Raw genomic sequence first — 17,073 nt, forward strand, 5'->3', positions numbered from 1 at the left:
CTCTGTGTGCCAGTGCTGCTACTTGAACTCTGGGCCTAGCCCATGTCCCTGGGCTTCTTTTGCTCCAGGAGAGCACTTGAGCCACAGTACCACTTCCAGCTTTTTTGAGTTTTATTGGAGATAAAGAGTTTCACAGACTTTCCTACCCCAGCTGGCTTGGAAGAATGATCCTCAGATCTTAGCCTCCTGAGTAGCTAGGATGACAGGCTTGAGCCGCCTGTGTTCAGCTGCATATATTGAAAAGGAGACTGGGTCTAAACTTCCCCTAGGTAATTAGCCATTGATTTTCCCTGATTGTTTCCCTAGATGGTTTGCTTTTATTTAACATGTCTATTAGGTTTAAGTGTGCTCATCTGGTTTGCTTTGCTCACCTATAACACTTTCGTTGGATTTGATTCCATACACCTTGTGTGGTCTTAGCCTGTGTTAGCTTTGTGTTAGCTGCTGGTCTTTGTGGGACAAGAGTCCACCAGCCGTCTACCGACTCTCCAATAAAGACTCATAACTTGGTCTTTTAAGTGGTCTTCTCTGTTTCTTGTGACCAGGTTTCCTTGCAACAATATCTCTTAATGAAACAAAAGTGTCAGCTAAAGAGCTCACAACCTACATAGGTGGTTAAACAGGAGTGAGTCATAGCTCAACAATTTGATCTAGCGATATATTTTCTCTTTGGGCTCCTGATTTTTCCTTTATCTTGGAAACTGCATGGCCCTCCGCTGAAAAACTGGAGTCAGGGCTAAGTCAGGAATTTCCCTGCTAGCAGGCTGGGTATGGTGGTTCACACCTGTAATCCCAGTTCTCATGAGGCCTTGAGGGAGAATTGCAATCCTCAAAAGTGCTCTACTACTTAGTCCTGGCCATTTTGGGTTTAATTATTTTTCAAGTAGGGTCCCAACTTGATCCTGGGACCACCTTGAACCGCAGTCCTCTTACCAATGCTTCTGACTACATAGCTCAAGTGGAGAAGGCTAGCTTTGAGCAAAAGACCCTCAGGGAGGGCTGGGAAGGTGGCTCAGTGATAGATTGCTTGACCTCGAATGCATGAGGCCCTGGATTCGATTCCTCAGCACCACAGAAGCAGAAAGCCTTGAACTGAATAACTGAGGGACAGTGCCCAGGCCCAGAGTTCAAGCCCCATGACCGACAAACACACACACACACACACACACACACACACACACACACACACACACACACACACACACACACACACACACACACACACACACACACACACAGCTCAGGAGGGAAGGAAAGAGAAAGAAAGAGAAGGAATGGCTTCTCTTACCTCTAAGACTTTTCAGAGCTGAGTGAATAACCCCCCCCCCCCCCCACCCGCCCCATGGCTGTGAGAATCAGGTGATGTTACTTAGACCCAGTATCCTTATATATTTGTGCTTGTTATTAGTGTTATTGCTTTTGTTTTGGATTCCAGGTGTTTAAGGGCTCTCCTCCCAGGCTGATGAACAGTTTGTGGAAGAAGTTTGTAATCCAGTGTTTGCAGAACTGTAAAATGGTGACATTATCACTATTTTTAGGCATGGAAATTTGGCCGTGGAATGTTTAAAAGCAAGTTAATTGTTTCCAAATTAATTGATCATTAACAAGAAGCCCACATGGGTGTGGATTTCCTTGTCCTCCCATGGAGCAGGCTGGTCAGACCTGAAAAGATTTCATCAGACAGATCGTGAATAAACGGGGTTATGAAAACTGGCCTGGGGCCTTAGAAGGAGAAGAGACCAATGGGTTCATCGGGGCAGGAGTTTTGGTTTTGCAAGATGCAAAATGTCTGGAGACAGATTGCACAAGGCTGTGGCTAGACTCACCGTTACCGCATGATAGCCTTGGAAATGATTAAAGTGGTAATGTTTATGCTCTGGATATCTGGTCATATGTTTGAGAAATGACGCTATCATCATTTTGCTGTCAGATGGGCACCAGCAGCTCACATGTGTAATCCCAGCTACTCAGGAGGCTGTGATCTGAGGAGCACAGTTTGTAAAGTTGTCAAGTTGTATGCCCGCTCATCTGTGTGTGTGTGTGTGTGTGCGCGCGCGGGCACGCACCCGCATGCTCATGTGTGTGTGTCAGTACTGAGGCTTGAACCGTGGTCCTCCAGTTCTCACTTGCCTGGCTCTTTCCACTCAAGGCTGGAATGGAGCTCCTGCTTGAGCCCCAGCTTTGCTTTTGGCTTTCTTGCTGGGTAATGAGAGATGAGAAGACCTAATCTTCCTATCTCCTAGGATTCCCGGGGTGTCTAGATGGCCAGCCTGCTGATCTCTTGAGATTGAAGGGGCATCCTTGTAGCCAATGCATCTTCCAGAACCCAGAATTCTTTTTGTGTATGTGTGCTGGTCATGGAGCTTGAACTCTGGGCCTGGGCGCTGTCCCTCAGCTCTTCACTCAAGGCAAGCGCTCTACCACTTGAGCCACAGTGACACTTCCTGTTTTCTTGTGTGGTTTACTGGAGATCAGAGTTTCCTGGACTTTCCTGCCTGGGCTGACTTTGAACCTCGATCCTCAGATCTCAGCCTCCTGAGTAGCTAGGATTACAGGCGTGAGCCCTCAGTGCCTGCAAACCCAGAAGTCTTTACTCCAGACTCTGAGGACCAAGACGTCTCCCCGTAATGATGCTCATATACCCAAGAAAACTACATTTCCCATGAGGCTATGGGGCCTCAGGGTCAAAAAAACCAAAAACAAAAACCCTAGCTGGGCTCCAGTGGCTCATGCCTGTCATCCTAGTTACTCCTGAGGCTGAGATCTGAGGATCCCAGTTCAAAGCCAGCCCTGGCAGGAAATCCTGTGAGACTCTTACCTCCAATAAATCACTAGAAAACCAGAAGTGGTGCTGTGGCTCAAGCAGTAGAGTGCTCACCTTGAGCTGAAGAGCGCAGGGATAGCGCCCAGGCCTAGGGTTCAAGCCCCATGACTGACAAAAACAAAACAAAACAAAAAACCCTATTGATGTTTGTTTTTGTTTTTGTTGGTCATGGGGCCTGAACTCTGGGCCTGAGCACTGTCCCTCAGCTCTTCAGCTCAAGGCTAGTGCCCTACCACTTGAGCCAAAGCACCACTTCCAGCTTTTTCTGCTTATGTGGTGCTGAGGAATCGAACCTAGGGCCTCATGCATGCAGGGCAAGCGCTCGACCACTGAGCCACCTTCCCGGCCCCCCTATTGATGTTTTTGAAGCACCTCTGAGACATAGTTCCACATTGCGTCCACAAGAAGGTAAAGATGGATGATCAATCCTGTCCTGTTAGGGCTGGGATAAATCAGTCACTGGTGGTTTAAACCTATAAATCTACCAGTGCAGGAAGCTGAGATCTGAGGATTGTGGCTCAAAGCCAGGAAAATTCATTAGACTCTTATCTCCAATGAATCATCAGAAAACCGGAAGTGGTGCTGTAGCTCAAAGTGAGAGAGCGCCAGCCTGGAGCACAAAGTTCAGGGACAGCGACCAGGCCGAGTTCAAACCCAGGACCATCAAAAAAAAATCAAGGATAGTCCTGGAGACGCTGGGATCATCTTGTCCGAGGTGGGCCCTGGGGCAGCTGGGACCAAGGGCCATGAAGGGGTGGGGAGAAGGGGGTCCCAGACACAAGGAGACACCAGAAACATTGTCACTTTCACCTTCAAATGCTGATGCTCCCCTCGCAGACTCTTTATTACTCAAGTAAGAAAAATACAAAAATAAATAAGATAAATACCCCCCATAAATAAGAGGAACCCCTAAAACATGTGGACTGTGGCTTCAGGATGCATAGCTGGGGCTTCGGCCCTGTAACAGTCCCACCATACTCAGAGGGTCGGAGGAGCCGACATCAGGGGGCTCGGGAGCCAGGATCCCGGGGGGCTCCGGAGGCGCAGGGGGCACACCAGGCAGGGGCAGGAAGCGGGCTGGCCCCCAGGGTGCTGGATCCTGGGGAGGCAGGCGCAGGGGGAGACCCAGGGCTTCAGAACGGTAAATGTTGTATCCATCTTCCAGAAGCAGCTCCTGGAAGCTGCAAACCTCAGGGTCAAAGTGGAGCTGGGGGAAAGACAGGAAAGAGGAGTTAGAGCCTCCCACTTCCTTTCATTCAGCCCTGAGGCCCAGACCCCAGCTCTAGCCAGCAATCATTCTGTCTCCAGGAACCAGGACTGTATGGGTGGATTTTATTTATTTATTGTCAGTCCTGGGGCTTGAACTTGGGACCTGGGTGCTGTCCCTCGTCTTATGCTCAAGGCGAGTGCTTGACCACTTGAACCACACCACTTCCAATTATTCTAGTGGTTCATTGAAGATCAGCATCTCGTGGAGTTTCTTCCAACTGCCATCCTTAGATCTCAGCCTCTTGAGTAGCTAGGATTATAGACATGAGCCACCAGCAGCGCCCAGCTCATAGGTGGTTTTTTTTCTTTTCTTTTTCTTTTTTTTCGGTCAGTTGTGGGGCTTGAACTCTGGGCCTGAGCGCTGTCCCTCAGCTCTTCAGCTAAAGGTGAGCACTTGAGCCACAGCGCCACTTCCGGTTTTCTGGTGGTTCACTGGAGATAAGAGGCTCACGGACTTTCCTTGCCTGGTCTGGCTTTGAACTGCGATCCTCAGATCTCAGCCTCCTGAGTAGCTAGTATGCCAGGCGTGAGCCACAGGTACCCAGGCTCATAAGTGGATTTTTGCTGTCCCCAAGGCCGTTCCAGGGAAGAGGTCGGCCATCAAGCAAGGCTGTCATAGGCCAGGCAGAGCACCTTCACTGCTGCCCATCTCCCATTACTTAGAGACCATGGACCACCGCCTCTGGGGCCACATGTCAGGAGCCCAGGGTGCCTCTGGTGGCAGGTACCACAATCCTGGTCACAGAATGTAGCCTCCAAGCCTATCCCTAAACTTCCTGCCTGAGCCTGGTCTTGCAAATTCTGATAACCATCACTCCCCCCTTACAAGGGGTTAAAGCTGGAAACCAAGGCTAGCCAGAGCCTAGCGAGCAAGACACCTGATCATGAGATGACAGAGAAGAAGTGTGCAGGATGGAGGTTCAGGCAACTTACTGATCCATACAGTGTCCCGTCTGGTCTCTGGCATAAGAATCTGGATGTCTTGATCCCCAAGATTTGAATGACTCCTGGCTTCAAGGCTTTCAGCTCCAAGAGACCTGGGAGAGACAATGGGACGACCCTCAACAAAGCTGCTCCCAACCCAGTTACAACTACCCCAGATCCAGGGACCACAGACCCTTTGCATCACCTTGCCACCCTACTGGCTTAGTCTTCACACTTACTTTCAGGGCTCCGGTGGGCAGTCCCCACCACCGTGCCATCTGCCCTGATCTCCAGATGGGCTTCTGTCTCCTGAGTGTCATCTGTGTAGAGGTGCCGAAGCCGAACTTGACCCCCAAATTGGAGGAGGGGGCTGGAGTCAGGGATAGGCCGTGCCTTGCATGCTCCCAGAAGTATGACAGCCAGCACAAGGCCCCACAGCCCCCAGGCCCCAGCCCCGGTGTTTGCCTGGTCCATCAACGGCAAAGGTGACCTGACCAGGTCCAGGTGTGCGTCAACTGGTCGAGATGAGCGGGCTGAGGTCTCGTCTCTGACCACCTGAATGCCTGGTTGCCCTTCCGCCCGGATTCCCAGCTTCCACACCACCAATACTCTGGGATGGATGCAGCAGCTCCGGAATTTATACCCACACCGACCTGCCCACGTGCCCTCTCCAAGCCTGATGCGTGATATTTGACCCATTTGGCAACAGCCAGAATTCCACCGTGGCCAGGATGGCCTGGGCAGACAGATGATGCAATGGCTGCTGGGAGGGGGTCCTTGGAGGTGCAGCTGCACTCCTAGGTGGTGGGGGGAGGAAGGGGAGAACTTGATGAACTGGAACCTGGGTGAAGGGACCTCCTGGGTCTCAGGAGGGGAGGATGGGAGTTCTCAAGTCCTGGATCTGAGGGAGGAGGCTGGGGCCTGGGTTTCTGGATCTGAGGGAGGGAGGTTGGGGCCTGGACCCCTGGACTTGAGGATCTGAGGGAGGAGGCAGGATCTGGACCCCCAGATCTGAGGGAGGAGGCTGGGGCCTGGACCCCTAGATCTGAGGGAGGAGGCTGGGGCCTAGACCCCTAGGTCTGAGGGAGTAGGTTGGGGCCTGGACCCCTGGTCTGAACCCCTATGTCTGAGGGAGGAGGCTGGGGTCTGGACCCCTGGACTTGAGGATCTGAGGGAGGAGGCTGGGGTCTGGACCCTTGGGTCTGAAGGAGGGGGGGCTGGGACTGAACTTCTGAGGAAGGAGCAGGCTTTTCCCCCAAGTGTAACTCCTGTCCCTCTGATTTCAGCGGCTGGGTTGTGAAGGGACATGGCTCCGGGTGGGTTAAGCTGCCACTGCCTCATTGAAGAACTGTCCTGAGCAGGTGTCACCTTCCAGCCTGGGCCTGGCCTTCGGCCAGCCTCAGCCTCACCAATGCCACCGGCTACAGTGGGGACCCTGCGGGGCCTGGGCTGTGTCCTCCCTGATGCAATCCCAGGGCTTCTTTCACCAGAGCCACAGGATCCCTGGGGCAGGTGCTCCCGAAATAACTAATGGGGCGGGGCAGACTGCTCACAGAGAAATCAGACTCAGAAATGGGCATGCTGTGTGTGTGTGTGTGTGTGTGTGACTCCTAGAGGCTCCTTCTGGAGAGTGCTGGAGCTGAGTTCCCAGATCTGAGGGAGGGGGGGTCTATGATGTGGGTCCCTGGGTCTGAGGGAGGAGGCTGGGGCCTGGAACCCCTGGGTCTGGGACACCAGCAGCAATGGAGATCCTGATGTAGGGAGGTCCTCGGACAATGGAAACAGGTCTTGCTGTGGGGTGGAGCTCAGATCTCTCTTGGGGCGCCACAGCGTGGAAGCAAGCAAGCATGAACCGTGTTTCCTGGGGGGGGGGGGGGGCGCTCATTTCTGCCGTGTTCAGCAAAGGTGGTTTTCGGTGCCAACGCTGCAGGAAGTCCTGTTGGCGGATGGTGCACCCCCCGACCCCAGGCAAGCTCGGAAGGGGGCGGGTCAGGGCCTCTGGGTCTCTCGGCGTTCAGCGGGGCGACCCGGCTGATGATCCAGCCTGGGGGCTCGGGGGACCGGCCAGGAAAACAGGTTCTCTGTTCCTTGGACCGGGCGGGGCTCCGGTGGGACGACCCTGCCCTCTGAGGAGGCCAGGTGTCAGGGCGGGGCCGCCTGGGGTGCTGGGAGGGAGGGAGAGGAGGGAGGAGAGAGAGGGATGGGAGGAGGGAGGGAGGAGGAGGAAGATGAGGAGGGGGAGAAGATAAGCATCGTCCTGGGACAGGAAGAGGGCCGGAATAGGGGTTCGGCCAGCCGCTGGGTCGCGCTTGGACTGCCTGGGGCTGGGGATGGAGGGGGCCGGCTGCAGGCCTCACCCGATCGTGGGGTGAAGGCCCCGCCCTAGCCGGGGCGCCCCGCCCTCTGCACCCCATCAGAGCTGGGGCGGGGCTCCGGCTACCTGGCCGGCCCTGGAAGGTGGAAGTTCGGAGTTCGGCGGGGGGTGGGGGTGGGGTGAGGGTGGGGGCGGGCCGCGCCCCGATTCCTGCTTGAGCTCCCCGTCAGTCCCCGGGAAGCCGGCGCCGAGCCTGCCCGTTCCCCACCACCACCACCCCGGAGCCGGGGCTCCGGATGCCGCCTCGCGTCCCCAGCCTCCAGGTGGCCAGACCCGACCCCCACCCAGGACTCCAGGTGAGCCGGCCCGGGGAGGCCGGGTGGGGCCCTGGCCTCCTCCCGCCGGCGATCGCCCCTAGCCTCTCTCAGGAGTCACCCCCAGGTTCCCCGGCGCCTCCCCCCAAACCTCCAGCCTTGATGTGGGGGGGGCTGGGGCCCTCCACGTGAGCTGCGGCTCCCACGCGCCCGGTGGGGCCCAGTGTGTCTCAGACAGGTACACGGGTGGGAGGTGTTTTATCCCTTTCGGGGCCTTCCATGTGGGGTTGTGCGAGGTTCCCAGAGGCTCCCCCCTTCCCCAGGCCCCGGACCCTCTGCTAACTTGGAAAGTGCACGTTTCACCCACCTTTTGCATGTGCATCCTGGGAGATGGAGTCTTGGGCTTCTCTGTCACCAGGGAGTTTTGAACTTCCGAGCTCTCCTCTCTGACCTAAGCCGGAGCTCCATCACCCCCTGAACTTCCCCTTTCCTTCCCTGCAGCCATGTGGGTCCCCAGCAGAAAGCACCTCTGCCTGGCCTTCCTGATTGTTTGCCTCCTGTCGGCCATGTCCTTCCTCCACCTGCACCAAGATGTGCTTCAGAACGCTCTCCACTTGTCTCTGCTGTGTCCAGACCGCAGCCTGACATCTCCGGTGGCCATTGTGTGCATGCCCAGATCACCCGGGATAGCCAACAGCTCATCTCCCAGTTCCCAGCACCTTCAGCCTCTCTCTGGCACTTGGACCATTTACCCTGATGGCCGGTTTGGGAACCAGATGGGGCAGTACGCCACCCTGCTGGCCCTGGCTCAGCTCAATGGGCGCCAGCCCTTCATCCTGCCTGCCATGCATGCCACACTGGCCCCCGTGTTCCGCATCACCCTGCCCGTGTTGGCCACTGAGGTGGAGAGCCGCACCCCTTGGCAGAACCTGCAGGTCCATGACTGGATGTCAGAGGAATACACCCACTTGAGTGAACCCTTTCTGAAGCTGTCTGGCTTTCCCTGCTCTTGGACTTTTTTCCACCACGTGCGGGAACAGATCCGCAGGGAGTTCACCCTGCACGACCACCTTCGTGAAGAGGCTCAGTGGGTCTTGAGACAGTTCCGTCTGGGCCCCGACAGTCGCCACCCTCGGACTTTCGTGGGTGTCCACGTGCGCCGAGGGGACTACCTAGAGGTGATGCCTCATCGCTGGAAGGGTGTGGTGGGTGACCAGACTTACCTCCAGCAGGCCATGGATTGGTTCCGGGCACAGCACGAAGACCCCATCTTTGTGATCACCAGCAATGGTATGGAGTGGTGCCAGAAAAACCTCGACACCTCCCAGGGTGATGTGGTCTTTGCCGGTAATGGGCTGGAGAGCAACCCGGCGTGGGACTTCGCCCTGCTCCTCCAGTGCAACCACACCATCATGACCATTGGCACGTTCGGCTTCTGGGCTGCCTACCTGGTAGGTGGGGACACTGTCTACCTGGCTAACTTCACCCTGCCCGACTCTGATTTTCTAAAGATCTTCAAACCAGAAGCTGCCTTCCTGCCCGAATGGGTGGGCATTAATGCTGACCTGTCCCCCCTGAGGACGCGTTTCCAGGAAGCTTTCTGAATAAAGCCTGAGATGGATCCAAAGCAGGTGGGTACCCATTTCTCAAGCAATTCTCATTGGCAAGCCTTCTGGAACTATCAGAAGGCTATGACCCACAGGATATCATCTCGTGATGGCCAGCCCTGACTGGTTGTTCTAGAAAGTTCAGTGTTCACCTGCTCTTTCTAGTTCATACTTCTGGGTGGCTGCACCCAGCAACAGGGAACAACACTTCTTCCTTCTTGACTGACCTGCTGCTTTTTCTAGAAGAGGAGCTCTTTCTCCCCTGCATCTTCAGGTAACAGAAGGAACTCAGGGTTTACCAAGAGCAAGCACCAGGGGAGAAATAACAGTTACCTGACCTCGCCTTACTGTATAGCAAGCACTTCTCAGTTCTTCTCATGTGTTTCTGGGAGTTTCTGATTTATTCTAGAGAAGGCCACGTCTCATGTCCTGTGAAAAAATCTTACAGGACTTTGCCAGAGGGGACAGTAGATCACTGGGAGAGAATCTCATGAAGACACAACCAAAGCTCAACACTCCACTGCCTGAAAGATCTGGAAAAACAAGTCAGTCTCTAGCTGTGCTCACCACAGCCTCTGAAAGGGTTGGGTAGGTTGTAAGTACAGCTTATTTCTGTCCAGCCTTTACTTCCAAGAAAGCCTCAAAGAAATTGTCTAGGAGGATCAAAGAGGCTCAAAGAGGAAAGAGTTAAAGAGTTAACTGCCAGGCACTGATGGCCTATAAATCTTAGCTACTCAGGAGGCTGAGATCTGAGGATCATGGTTCGAAGCCTGCCAGGCAGGGAAGTCCATGAGAGACTAATCTCCAATAAATTACCAAAAAGCCAGAAGCAGAAATCCAAGGATTTTGATTTTTCTTTTTAATGCCCAAAACTACCAAAGATAATAAATGCACATCTAGGCTCTGGGTGTAAGATCAAGAAAGTTAACTCCATGGGGCTGGGAAGGTGGCTCAGTGGTAGAGCGCTTGCCTTGCATGCCTGAGGCACTGGGTTTGATTTCTCAGCACCACATAAGCAAAAAAAGAAAAAAAAGCTGGAAGTGGCACTGTGGCTCAAGTGGTAGAGCCCTAGCCTTGAGCTGAAGAGCTGAGGGACAGCACTCAGGCCCAGAGTTCAGGCCCCATGACCAGACCCCCCCAAGAAAGTTAACTCCTCAGCTCAGATGCTGGGAAGCAAAGGTCTGTTTGCTGGATGTTATCAGATTTGCAAGAAAAAAAACAAAAACAAAAAAACTAGAGGGCAATGTGTTCCTCCTTATCAACCACTGCCCACCGTCATGTGCCTCTTAGCTGCCCCAGCTCTCTGGCCCTGGCTCTTGGCAAGTCCAGGATGAACAGAGCAAGCCCTGCAGACCCCTGGGCTCAGACCAAACAGGAGTACAGGGACTGACCAGAAGAATGGGGTTTTTGACTCACACTTTCACCATCCCTTCCTTCCTGTTTTCTTGGGAGTGTGGAGGAAGAATACTGTGAAATGCAATCACAAAGCCTATGGGAAGAGGAGGGGCCCATCACCCATCAGGGATATTCAGGGTACAATTCCCAACTCCGCTTGCCCCACGCGGGCCCTAACTTACCCTGTCTCTTTGGCTTTTTATTGGGGGTGGGGAGTTGTATGTGCCGCATATTTGAGCCTGTAAAGGGAAAGGTGTGGAGCTCTCTCGTGGTATCTTGGGGCAGGGTACCTACTTGGATGGAGCTGCGCCATGCTGCTGACCTTGTGTGAATTGTCCATTTTTCCGGTGCTCCAAATCAGAAGAGATTTTTCCAGGACCCAAAGGCCTGAGACCTGAGTGTTCCTCATTCCTACCCCAATTTTTCTTCATTGGGGGAGGGGGAAAGGGGGGAGGGGGGGGAGGGATTCAGCATTCATCCCCCGTGCGCTGGGGGAGAAGGGGAGGAGCCAGTAAGCTGAGTTGTATCATTAAACTACATTTCCCATAAAGCACCGGTGCCGGCGGCACTGGTCTTCTATCCCCCTCGAGAAACCCCGCCCTCAAGGCCTTTTGGGAGTTGTAGTCCCAGCCTAAAGGCCGGTGACTTCCTCCGTGTCACTGTGGCGAGGTGCCAGGGTTGTTTCCAACCATTCAGAGAGCATCCAGCCCGCAGCCTGGGGCCTAGGGAGGGGAGGCACTGAGCGCCGGGAACGGGGTCTTGGCTGTGGAAGCCAGAGCAAGGCAAATGGCTTCCCTTCGGTGGGTGCTGGGAAAGTTCTAAGGAGAGAAGAGCGGCTCTGTGACGACATGCAATCCCCGGGAGGTGGGGCCTCGCGTTGCCGCCCAATCAGATGGAGATGGGCTTCTGGGCGGAGCCAAGGGAAGCCCTAGGAAATAGCTTTTTGGGAATTGGGGACCCCCCATGTGGGAGGCTCGGGAAGGGACGCGGCTGAAGTACTTTGTAGAGAGCTGATGCCGTGACTCGGGGCCCAGTGGAAAAGCCCACGCTAGCCCCCCCTCCCCCAGAAACTTTAATCTTGGTCGTGGGGAACATATTTAGCGCAGAAGGACGTGACCCCCGACTTCCTCTTTAAAAGCCCCCCAGAACCTGGACTGAGTTCAGCGGACCCTAGTGTTTGAGCGCCCAGGTCAGGGAATCAAGGTTGGAGAGCGGCTAGTTGGGATGCTTCGCTGCCTAGGGTACATCGGGGGTTCGGTTTTTTTGAGGAGAGTGGGTCCTGCAAATAGGGGGGTTGGTCTTAGCTTCGAGGAGGTGGTGGGCGCGGCTTCCGGGCTTTCTCTTAAGATGGCCAGGCTCCTCCTGGGTTTAGAGGCTGGAACGGGCTGGGGTTGAGTTTTCGAGTCTGGTAGTGACCTGGGGTTGGGTCTGAGGTCGGATGGTGTATTTGGTCTGAGCATTGAGTGTCAGCTTGGGGTGCAGCCGGTTTTGGAGGCTCGGGAAGTTTGCAATTCAAAATGACATCCGTTCCGAGGCGTTGGTAAAACGCAAGGATTGGGAGGTTGGGAAATGAGGTCTGAGTGGGAGAGGTCCTGAATTTAGGGGCTGGGTTCATGGTCAGTAATGAGGACCCTTCATTTGAGGGTCTCCAGGGTTGGGGGGGGGGCGGTAAAGTTTCACGTTTTGCAGACATTTGATGGACGGTAGACATCATTCTTGGAGGACTTCCCGAAGATCTTCGTTTTGCAGTTTGGGGACCCGCTGGGATAGGATGGGGGCGGGGGTGGGGGGCGCAGCTGGGTCCTTTTTCAATAGCCTTTGGCTTCTTTCCGTGTAGTGTCCACCTGCCCTCGCTTCGGGGTGAGGAGTCCCTTCCTGGCCGTGTTGGATTGCTGCGCGATCGGGCCTGAATGGGGCCCGGATTTGCCGTCTTCTTGGCGGCTCTGGCTCACTGCCTGCTCCCCGCGAGGTGCTGTATCATTTGTGACCGTCTGGTCGTCACAGCGCTCAAGTCTTTAGAAAGAGATTACCTGCCCGGCCACCTGGACACCAAGCATCACAAAACCTTCATGAAAAGGGTGCTGGATGCGGTAAAGGATTTTAAGGATCTCCCGTTGGACGAGACCAGCTTTATGGGGGCCATTGGTGAGGGCCAGGGCTGAGAGCCCCCCTCCCTTCTCCCGAGCCCTTGGGACAGAAGGGAGCAGGGGCTAGAATTGTCTGGGCCCCGGTTCAGAGTGCCAGGGGGAATATTCAGGAATGCAAAAGGCAAGAATGCGGATTCCAGGGTTCCCAGGGATACCACAACTCTTTCTCTGCGCCCTGTCCAGCAATTTTTGTATTAAAAAACTCCCAGAAGGCAATGGGGGTGGGTGGGCCTATCCCTTATCCATCTCTTAACCACACCTAGCTTCGCCCCTTGGCCTTGTGGGTATTGTAGTTCCTCCAAGGAGGCAAATCAATGAGACACTGGCACCTGGGGTTCTAGATCTCTTTCATTTCCTCCCCCCCCCTCGGCCGCCCCCACCAAACGCAGATGAGGACACGCTAGAACAGGCATCCTGGAGTTTTCTGAAGGATCTGAAAAGAATCACAGACAGTGATGTGAAAGGTAAGTGCATGGAGTTTTATTCCACCTACTGGAGGGGATCAGGATGAGGAAAAGTGCAAAATCCAGTTCCAGCTAATAGTTATTGAGACCCTATTAAAAAGAATAATCGGGGGCTGGGAAGGTGGCTCAGTGGTAGAGCGCTTGCCTTGCATGCCTGAGGACCTGGGTTCGATTCCTCAGCACCACATAAGCAAAAAGAAAAAAGCCAGAAGTGGTGCTGTAGCTCAAGTGGTAGAGCGCTAGCCTTGAGCTAAAGAGCTGAGGGACAGCGCCCAGGCCCAGAGTTCAGGCCCCACGACCGGACCCAAAAAAATAAAAATAAGTAAAAAAAGAATAATCATAGCTGGGCGCCAGTGGCTCGTGCCTGTAATCCTAGCTACTCAGGAGGCTGAGATCTGAGGATCACGGTTCAAAGCCAGCCCTGGCAGGAAAGTCTGTGAGACGCTCATCTCCAATAAACCATCAGAAAACCGGAAGTGATGCGTGGCTCAAGTGGTCGAGCACTAGCCTTGAGCTGAAGAGCTGAGGGACAGCACCCAGGCCCAGAGTTCAAGCCCCACACCACCACCAAAATAATAATAATAATAAAGCAAAAAGCTCTGAGGGGCATGGCTCAAATGGTAGATGCCTTACCTTGTCAAGCTCCAGGCCTGAGTTCAAACCTCAATACTGCTGCCAAAGGTGTGTGTTGGGGGGGAGGAGGAACTGGTGAACATTTCATACTCCTGATTGCCTCCCAGGCGAGCTCTTCGTGAAGGAGCTATTCTGGATGCTTCACCTTCAAAAGGACACATTTGCCAACTATGCTATTCAGTTTCAAAAAGAAGGTGAGACAAGACCCAGTCCTGTTAAGTCTCAGAGTTCTGTCCCTCCCTGACTGCTGGCTCCCCTCTCTCTAGTGGGGGAAGGGGGAGGGGGCTCCCTCAGATCCTTCCCCCTGGAACTCCCAGCCCTTCCTGCAACCTTTCTACCATATGATTCATCTCTCTCTTTCTCTTTTATCTTTCTCCCTTTCGAGGCAGTTTATTGTCCCAACAAATGTGGTAAGTCCAAATAATGCCAGTTAGCCCCTTAACCCTCATCCCTGCCACAAATACCAGACTTTTCCCTTTCCTCATTTGAATTTTGTTGTTTCTTTTTCTTTTTGGTCGGTCCTGGGGCTTGAACTCTGGACTTGGGTGTTGTCCCTCAGCTCTTCAGCTCAAGGAGAGCACTCTACCACTGGAGCCACAGCACCACTTCCGGTTTTCTAGTGGTTTATTGGAGATAAGAGTCTCACAGACTTTCCTGCCCTGGCTGGCTTTGAATCTTGATCCTCAGATCTCAGCCTCATGAGTAGTTAGGGTTACAGGTGTGAGCCACCGGCGCCTGGCCTCTTTTTATTTTCTAAGGAAATTTTTAAAAATTCTCCACAGTAGTTAGATTTCTGGGTAATATATTTACTTATCATTCTTATTATGTTCTGGTCCTGGGCCTTGAACTCAAGACCACCCAATGCTTTCTTGCTCACAGCTGGCACTTAACAGTTCAACATTTTGCTGGTTAATTGAAATTTTCTGCCTGGGATGAGTTTGAACCTAGGCAAGAAGTCATTTTCCATTCTGATTTTGAGGTGTTTGAGATTGAACCCAGGACCTTACCTTTGCTAGGCAAGGGCATCACACCTCCAGCCCTAGCGGGTTCTTTTTTTTTTGTCCGTCGTGGGGCTTGAACTCTGGGCCTGGGCGCTGTCCCTCAGCTCTTCAGCTCAAGGCGAGCACTCAACCAATGGAGCCTCCGGTTTTCTGAGTGGTTTATTGGAGATGAGTCTCATGGATTTCTTTGCTGGGGCTGGCTTTGAACCATGATCCTCAGATCTCAGCCTCCTGAGCAGCTAGGATTACAGGCGTGAGCCACCAGTGCCAGGCTAACGGGTCCTTTTCTATTGGCTTGCTTTCTGCGCACTCTTGTTAGGGAGGGGCTGTCTTCCTGAGGGGGTCGGTGCCCAAAGCTTCCCCTTCGCCTTGGCCTTGCCCTCTCCTTTTAACCCCGTCTTAGATTGCCAAGCCCAAGCCTTGAACTTGCCCTTCAGGGACGATGTTGCAGGTTCTGATCTGGTGCAACGAATGTGAGAAGCAGGTCCATGCTTGTCGGAAGTCCTACGATTGCGGAGGTGAGGGCTCTGCCCAGCAGGGGAAGTTGTGGCCAGAGGGGGCGTGGAAAGGGGTGTGGCCAGAGGGGGCGTGGCCAGAGGGAGCCAGATCGAGTCTAGGAGAGAGCTCCGCAGACTGGAGGCCAGGAAAAAGCGGGCCCCAAACCCGAAGAAGCCTCTGGAAGAAGAGTGTCACAGCCACCTTCCTCTCCGCATCCTCAGAGCACAGCGTGAAGGTGCACGAGATGGAGGACATCATCCTGGACTGTCACCTCAATTGGCACCATGCTTCCCAAGGCCTCGCGGACTACAGCTTTTACAGGGTGGGGTCCTGCAACTCCTCTAAACCTTGACCCCATCAGGGCTGTGTGAGTCCCCGGCCCCTGGAACCATTGGCACTTGGATCCATGGGCCTGTACCTGACCCGCCCCCTCCCTCCCATGACTCATGACCTTTACTAATCCACAGGGACCCCCTCCATCCCCTCACCCTGGATTCCTATCCCCTGCACTGAGACCCCGTGATCTTCTCATCCCGGCACTCCCCTCAAACCCTGAATTCCCCAGGCGTCTGTGACCCCTTGAGCTTGGGTCTAGGTTTGGGGGAACAATTCTGAGACCTTGGTGTCCAAGGGGAAGGAGCCCATCATGACCAAGCCCTTAGCCGGTCCCGACGACGCAGGCAACTATCGCTGCGAACTAGGCACCGTGAATTCCGGCCCAGCCACGATCATCCGGTACCGAGTCACAGGTAAGTTGGTATTCTGGGTGGGGATGGGGTGGGCAAGCTTGGGGGGCGTGGCCCCAGCCGGGGCGTGGCTTCAGGCCAAGAAGGTGTGGCTTCCTGTCGTGGGGTGGGGGTGGCTTCTGGGTGTGTGTGGGCGCAGGTTTTCCTTCATCACTGGCCCAGCACTGCCATTTACCCATCCCCTGTCAGTGTTGCCCCAGAGGGGGGTGGCCGAGGACTCAATGGGACATGTTGTAAGCCAAGATGAGGAGTCCGACGAGATAAGCCCAGCAGTCGCGATTCCCTGGCACGAGACGACCATCTACCCAACTCGTAAGCCAGAGAAGAAGTTGAAACCCGGCCTTTTAGCGCTAGTGATTGTCGCCTGTGTTTTGGTGCTACTCTGCTGTATTGCCTTGTGAGCCACCCACGGGGGAGGCGGGGCCCGGGGGGAGTGGGTGGGGTTTCCGGTAGCCAATCAAAAAACAGGTCTGGGAGCTGAGCGCCTCCCCTAGGGGGTGGGGCTTCCGTGGGGGCGGGGCCTCGGTTATGGCTAAGGATCCGGTTGGATTTGTGGGCGGCTTAAGGTGGTATGGTCCTCACTCAAGCACGGCCTAACCTGGTGTCATTATTTCCTCCGCCCCCCACCCCCCCCTAGAATGTTTTGCTGGACCAAGAAAAAGAAATCGAAATCCAAGGGTGGCGGGGAATCTGATCAGCAAGAAGGAGGAGGGGAAGGAGAAGGGGAAGGGGAAGGGGAAGGGGATGAGGGAAATGCTGAACAGAAGGAAGCTGAAGAGGAAGAAGGCGAGGCGTCCGAGGAACAAGAATAAAGATTGGCTTTTATTTTTTAATTTTGGCCTTAAGTGTCTGACTCACTCCTCAGACAGATCCTAACTTTTGGCCCCTGGAGAGGGAAGGTTAGCAGACCCACTTCCGCCTGAGGGAGGAGGGACTG

At 54.4% G+C, this 17,073-nt stretch overlaps 3 protein-coding genes across 8 annotated transcripts; 2 read left to right on the forward strand and 1 right to left on the reverse strand.

Annotated features, from left to right (window-relative positions):
• Positions 1-3,654: 3,654 nt before the first annotated feature.
• Fgf21 (fibroblast growth factor 21) lies at positions 3,655-5,716 on the reverse strand. The gene is made up of 3 exons (XM_042700106.1): positions 5,257-5,716; positions 5,027-5,130; positions 3,655-4,031 (listed from the first exon to the last, which is right to left on the reverse strand). Exons 1-3 carry the CDS (start codon positions 5,714-5,716, stop codon positions 3,756-3,758), a joined length of 840 nt encoding a protein of 279 aa, XP_042556040.1. The 3' UTR covers positions 3,655-3,755.
• Positions 5,717-7,001: 1,285 nt separating this feature from the next.
• Positions 7,002-9,249, forward strand: Fut1 (fucosyltransferase 1 (H blood group)). Of its 2 annotated transcripts, none has more exons than XM_042700359.1 (2): positions 7,002-7,093; positions 8,147-9,249. In XM_042700359.1, the coding sequence occupies exon 2, from the start codon at positions 8,149-8,151 to the stop codon at positions 9,247-9,249; it is 1,101 nt and encodes a 366-aa protein (XP_042556293.1). In that variant the 5' UTR covers positions 7,002-7,093; positions 8,147-8,148. The 2 variants fall into 2 exon arrangements, with proteins under 2 accessions (XP_042556293.1, XP_042556292.1); XM_042700358.1 differs by lacking the exon at positions 7,002-7,093 and adding an exon at positions 7,527-7,687.
• Izumo1 (izumo sperm-egg fusion 1) lies at positions 9,227-17,024 on the forward strand. Of its 5 annotated transcripts, none has more exons than XM_042700355.1 (10): positions 9,227-9,276; positions 12,485-12,792; positions 13,184-13,258; positions 13,999-14,085; positions 14,281-14,301; positions 15,330-15,410; positions 15,612-15,712; positions 15,986-16,139; positions 16,326-16,533; positions 16,774-17,024. In XM_042700355.1, exons 2-10 carry the CDS (start codon positions 12,558-12,560, stop codon positions 16,946-16,948), a joined length of 1,137 nt encoding a protein of 378 aa, XP_042556289.1. In that variant the 5' UTR covers positions 9,227-9,276; positions 12,485-12,557; the 3' UTR covers positions 16,949-17,024. The 5 variants fall into 5 exon arrangements, with proteins under 5 accessions (XP_042556289.1, XP_042556290.1, XP_042556285.1 ...); XM_042700356.1 differs by lacking the exon at positions 9,227-9,276 and adding an exon at positions 11,392-12,187 and having other exon boundaries at positions 16,326-16,448; XM_042700351.1 differs by lacking the exon at positions 9,227-9,276 and adding an exon at positions 11,394-12,187.
• The last annotated feature ends 49 nt before the right edge of the window (positions 17,025-17,073 follow it).

Source organism: Dipodomys spectabilis, unplaced genomic scaffold, assembly GCF_019054845.1.
Source record: "Dipodomys spectabilis isolate Male_0828 unplaced genomic scaffold, ASM1905484v1 ptg000266l, whole genome shotgun sequence".
In the NCBI taxonomy this organism is placed as follows: Eukaryota; Metazoa; Chordata; class Mammalia; order Rodentia; family Heteromyidae; genus Dipodomys; species Dipodomys spectabilis.

Bases quoted from the DNA above. Each gene is read 5' to 3' on its own strand.
- Fgf21 (XM_042700106.1), bottom strand. From the start codon at position 5,716: ATGGGTCAAATATCACGCATCAGGCTTGGAGAGGGCACGTGGGCAGGT. The intron at 5,131-5,256 runs GTAAGTGTGAAG...TGTCTCTCCCAG, and splicing joins TGCCCACCGGAGCCCTGAAA to GTCTCTTGGAGCTGAAAGCC. The intron at 4,032-5,026 runs GTAAGTTGCCTG...TCTTTCCCCCAG, and splicing joins ACGGGACACTGTATGGATCA to CTCCACTTTGACCCTGAGGT.
- Fut1 (XM_042700359.1), top strand. From the start codon at position 8,149: ATGTGGGTCCCCAGCAGAAAGCACCTCTGCCTGGCCTTCCTGATTGTT.
- Izumo1 (XM_042700355.1), top strand. From the start codon at position 12,558: ATGGGGCCCGGATTTGCCGTCTTCTTGGCGGCTCTGGCTCACTGCCTG. The intron at 12,793-13,183 runs GTGAGGGCCAGG...CACCAAACGCAG, and splicing joins CAGCTTTATGGGGGCCATTG to ATGAGGACACGCTAGAACAG. The intron at 15,713-15,985 runs GTGGGGTCCTGC...GCTTGGGTCTAG, and splicing joins CGGACTACAGCTTTTACAGG to GTTTGGGGGAACAATTCTGA.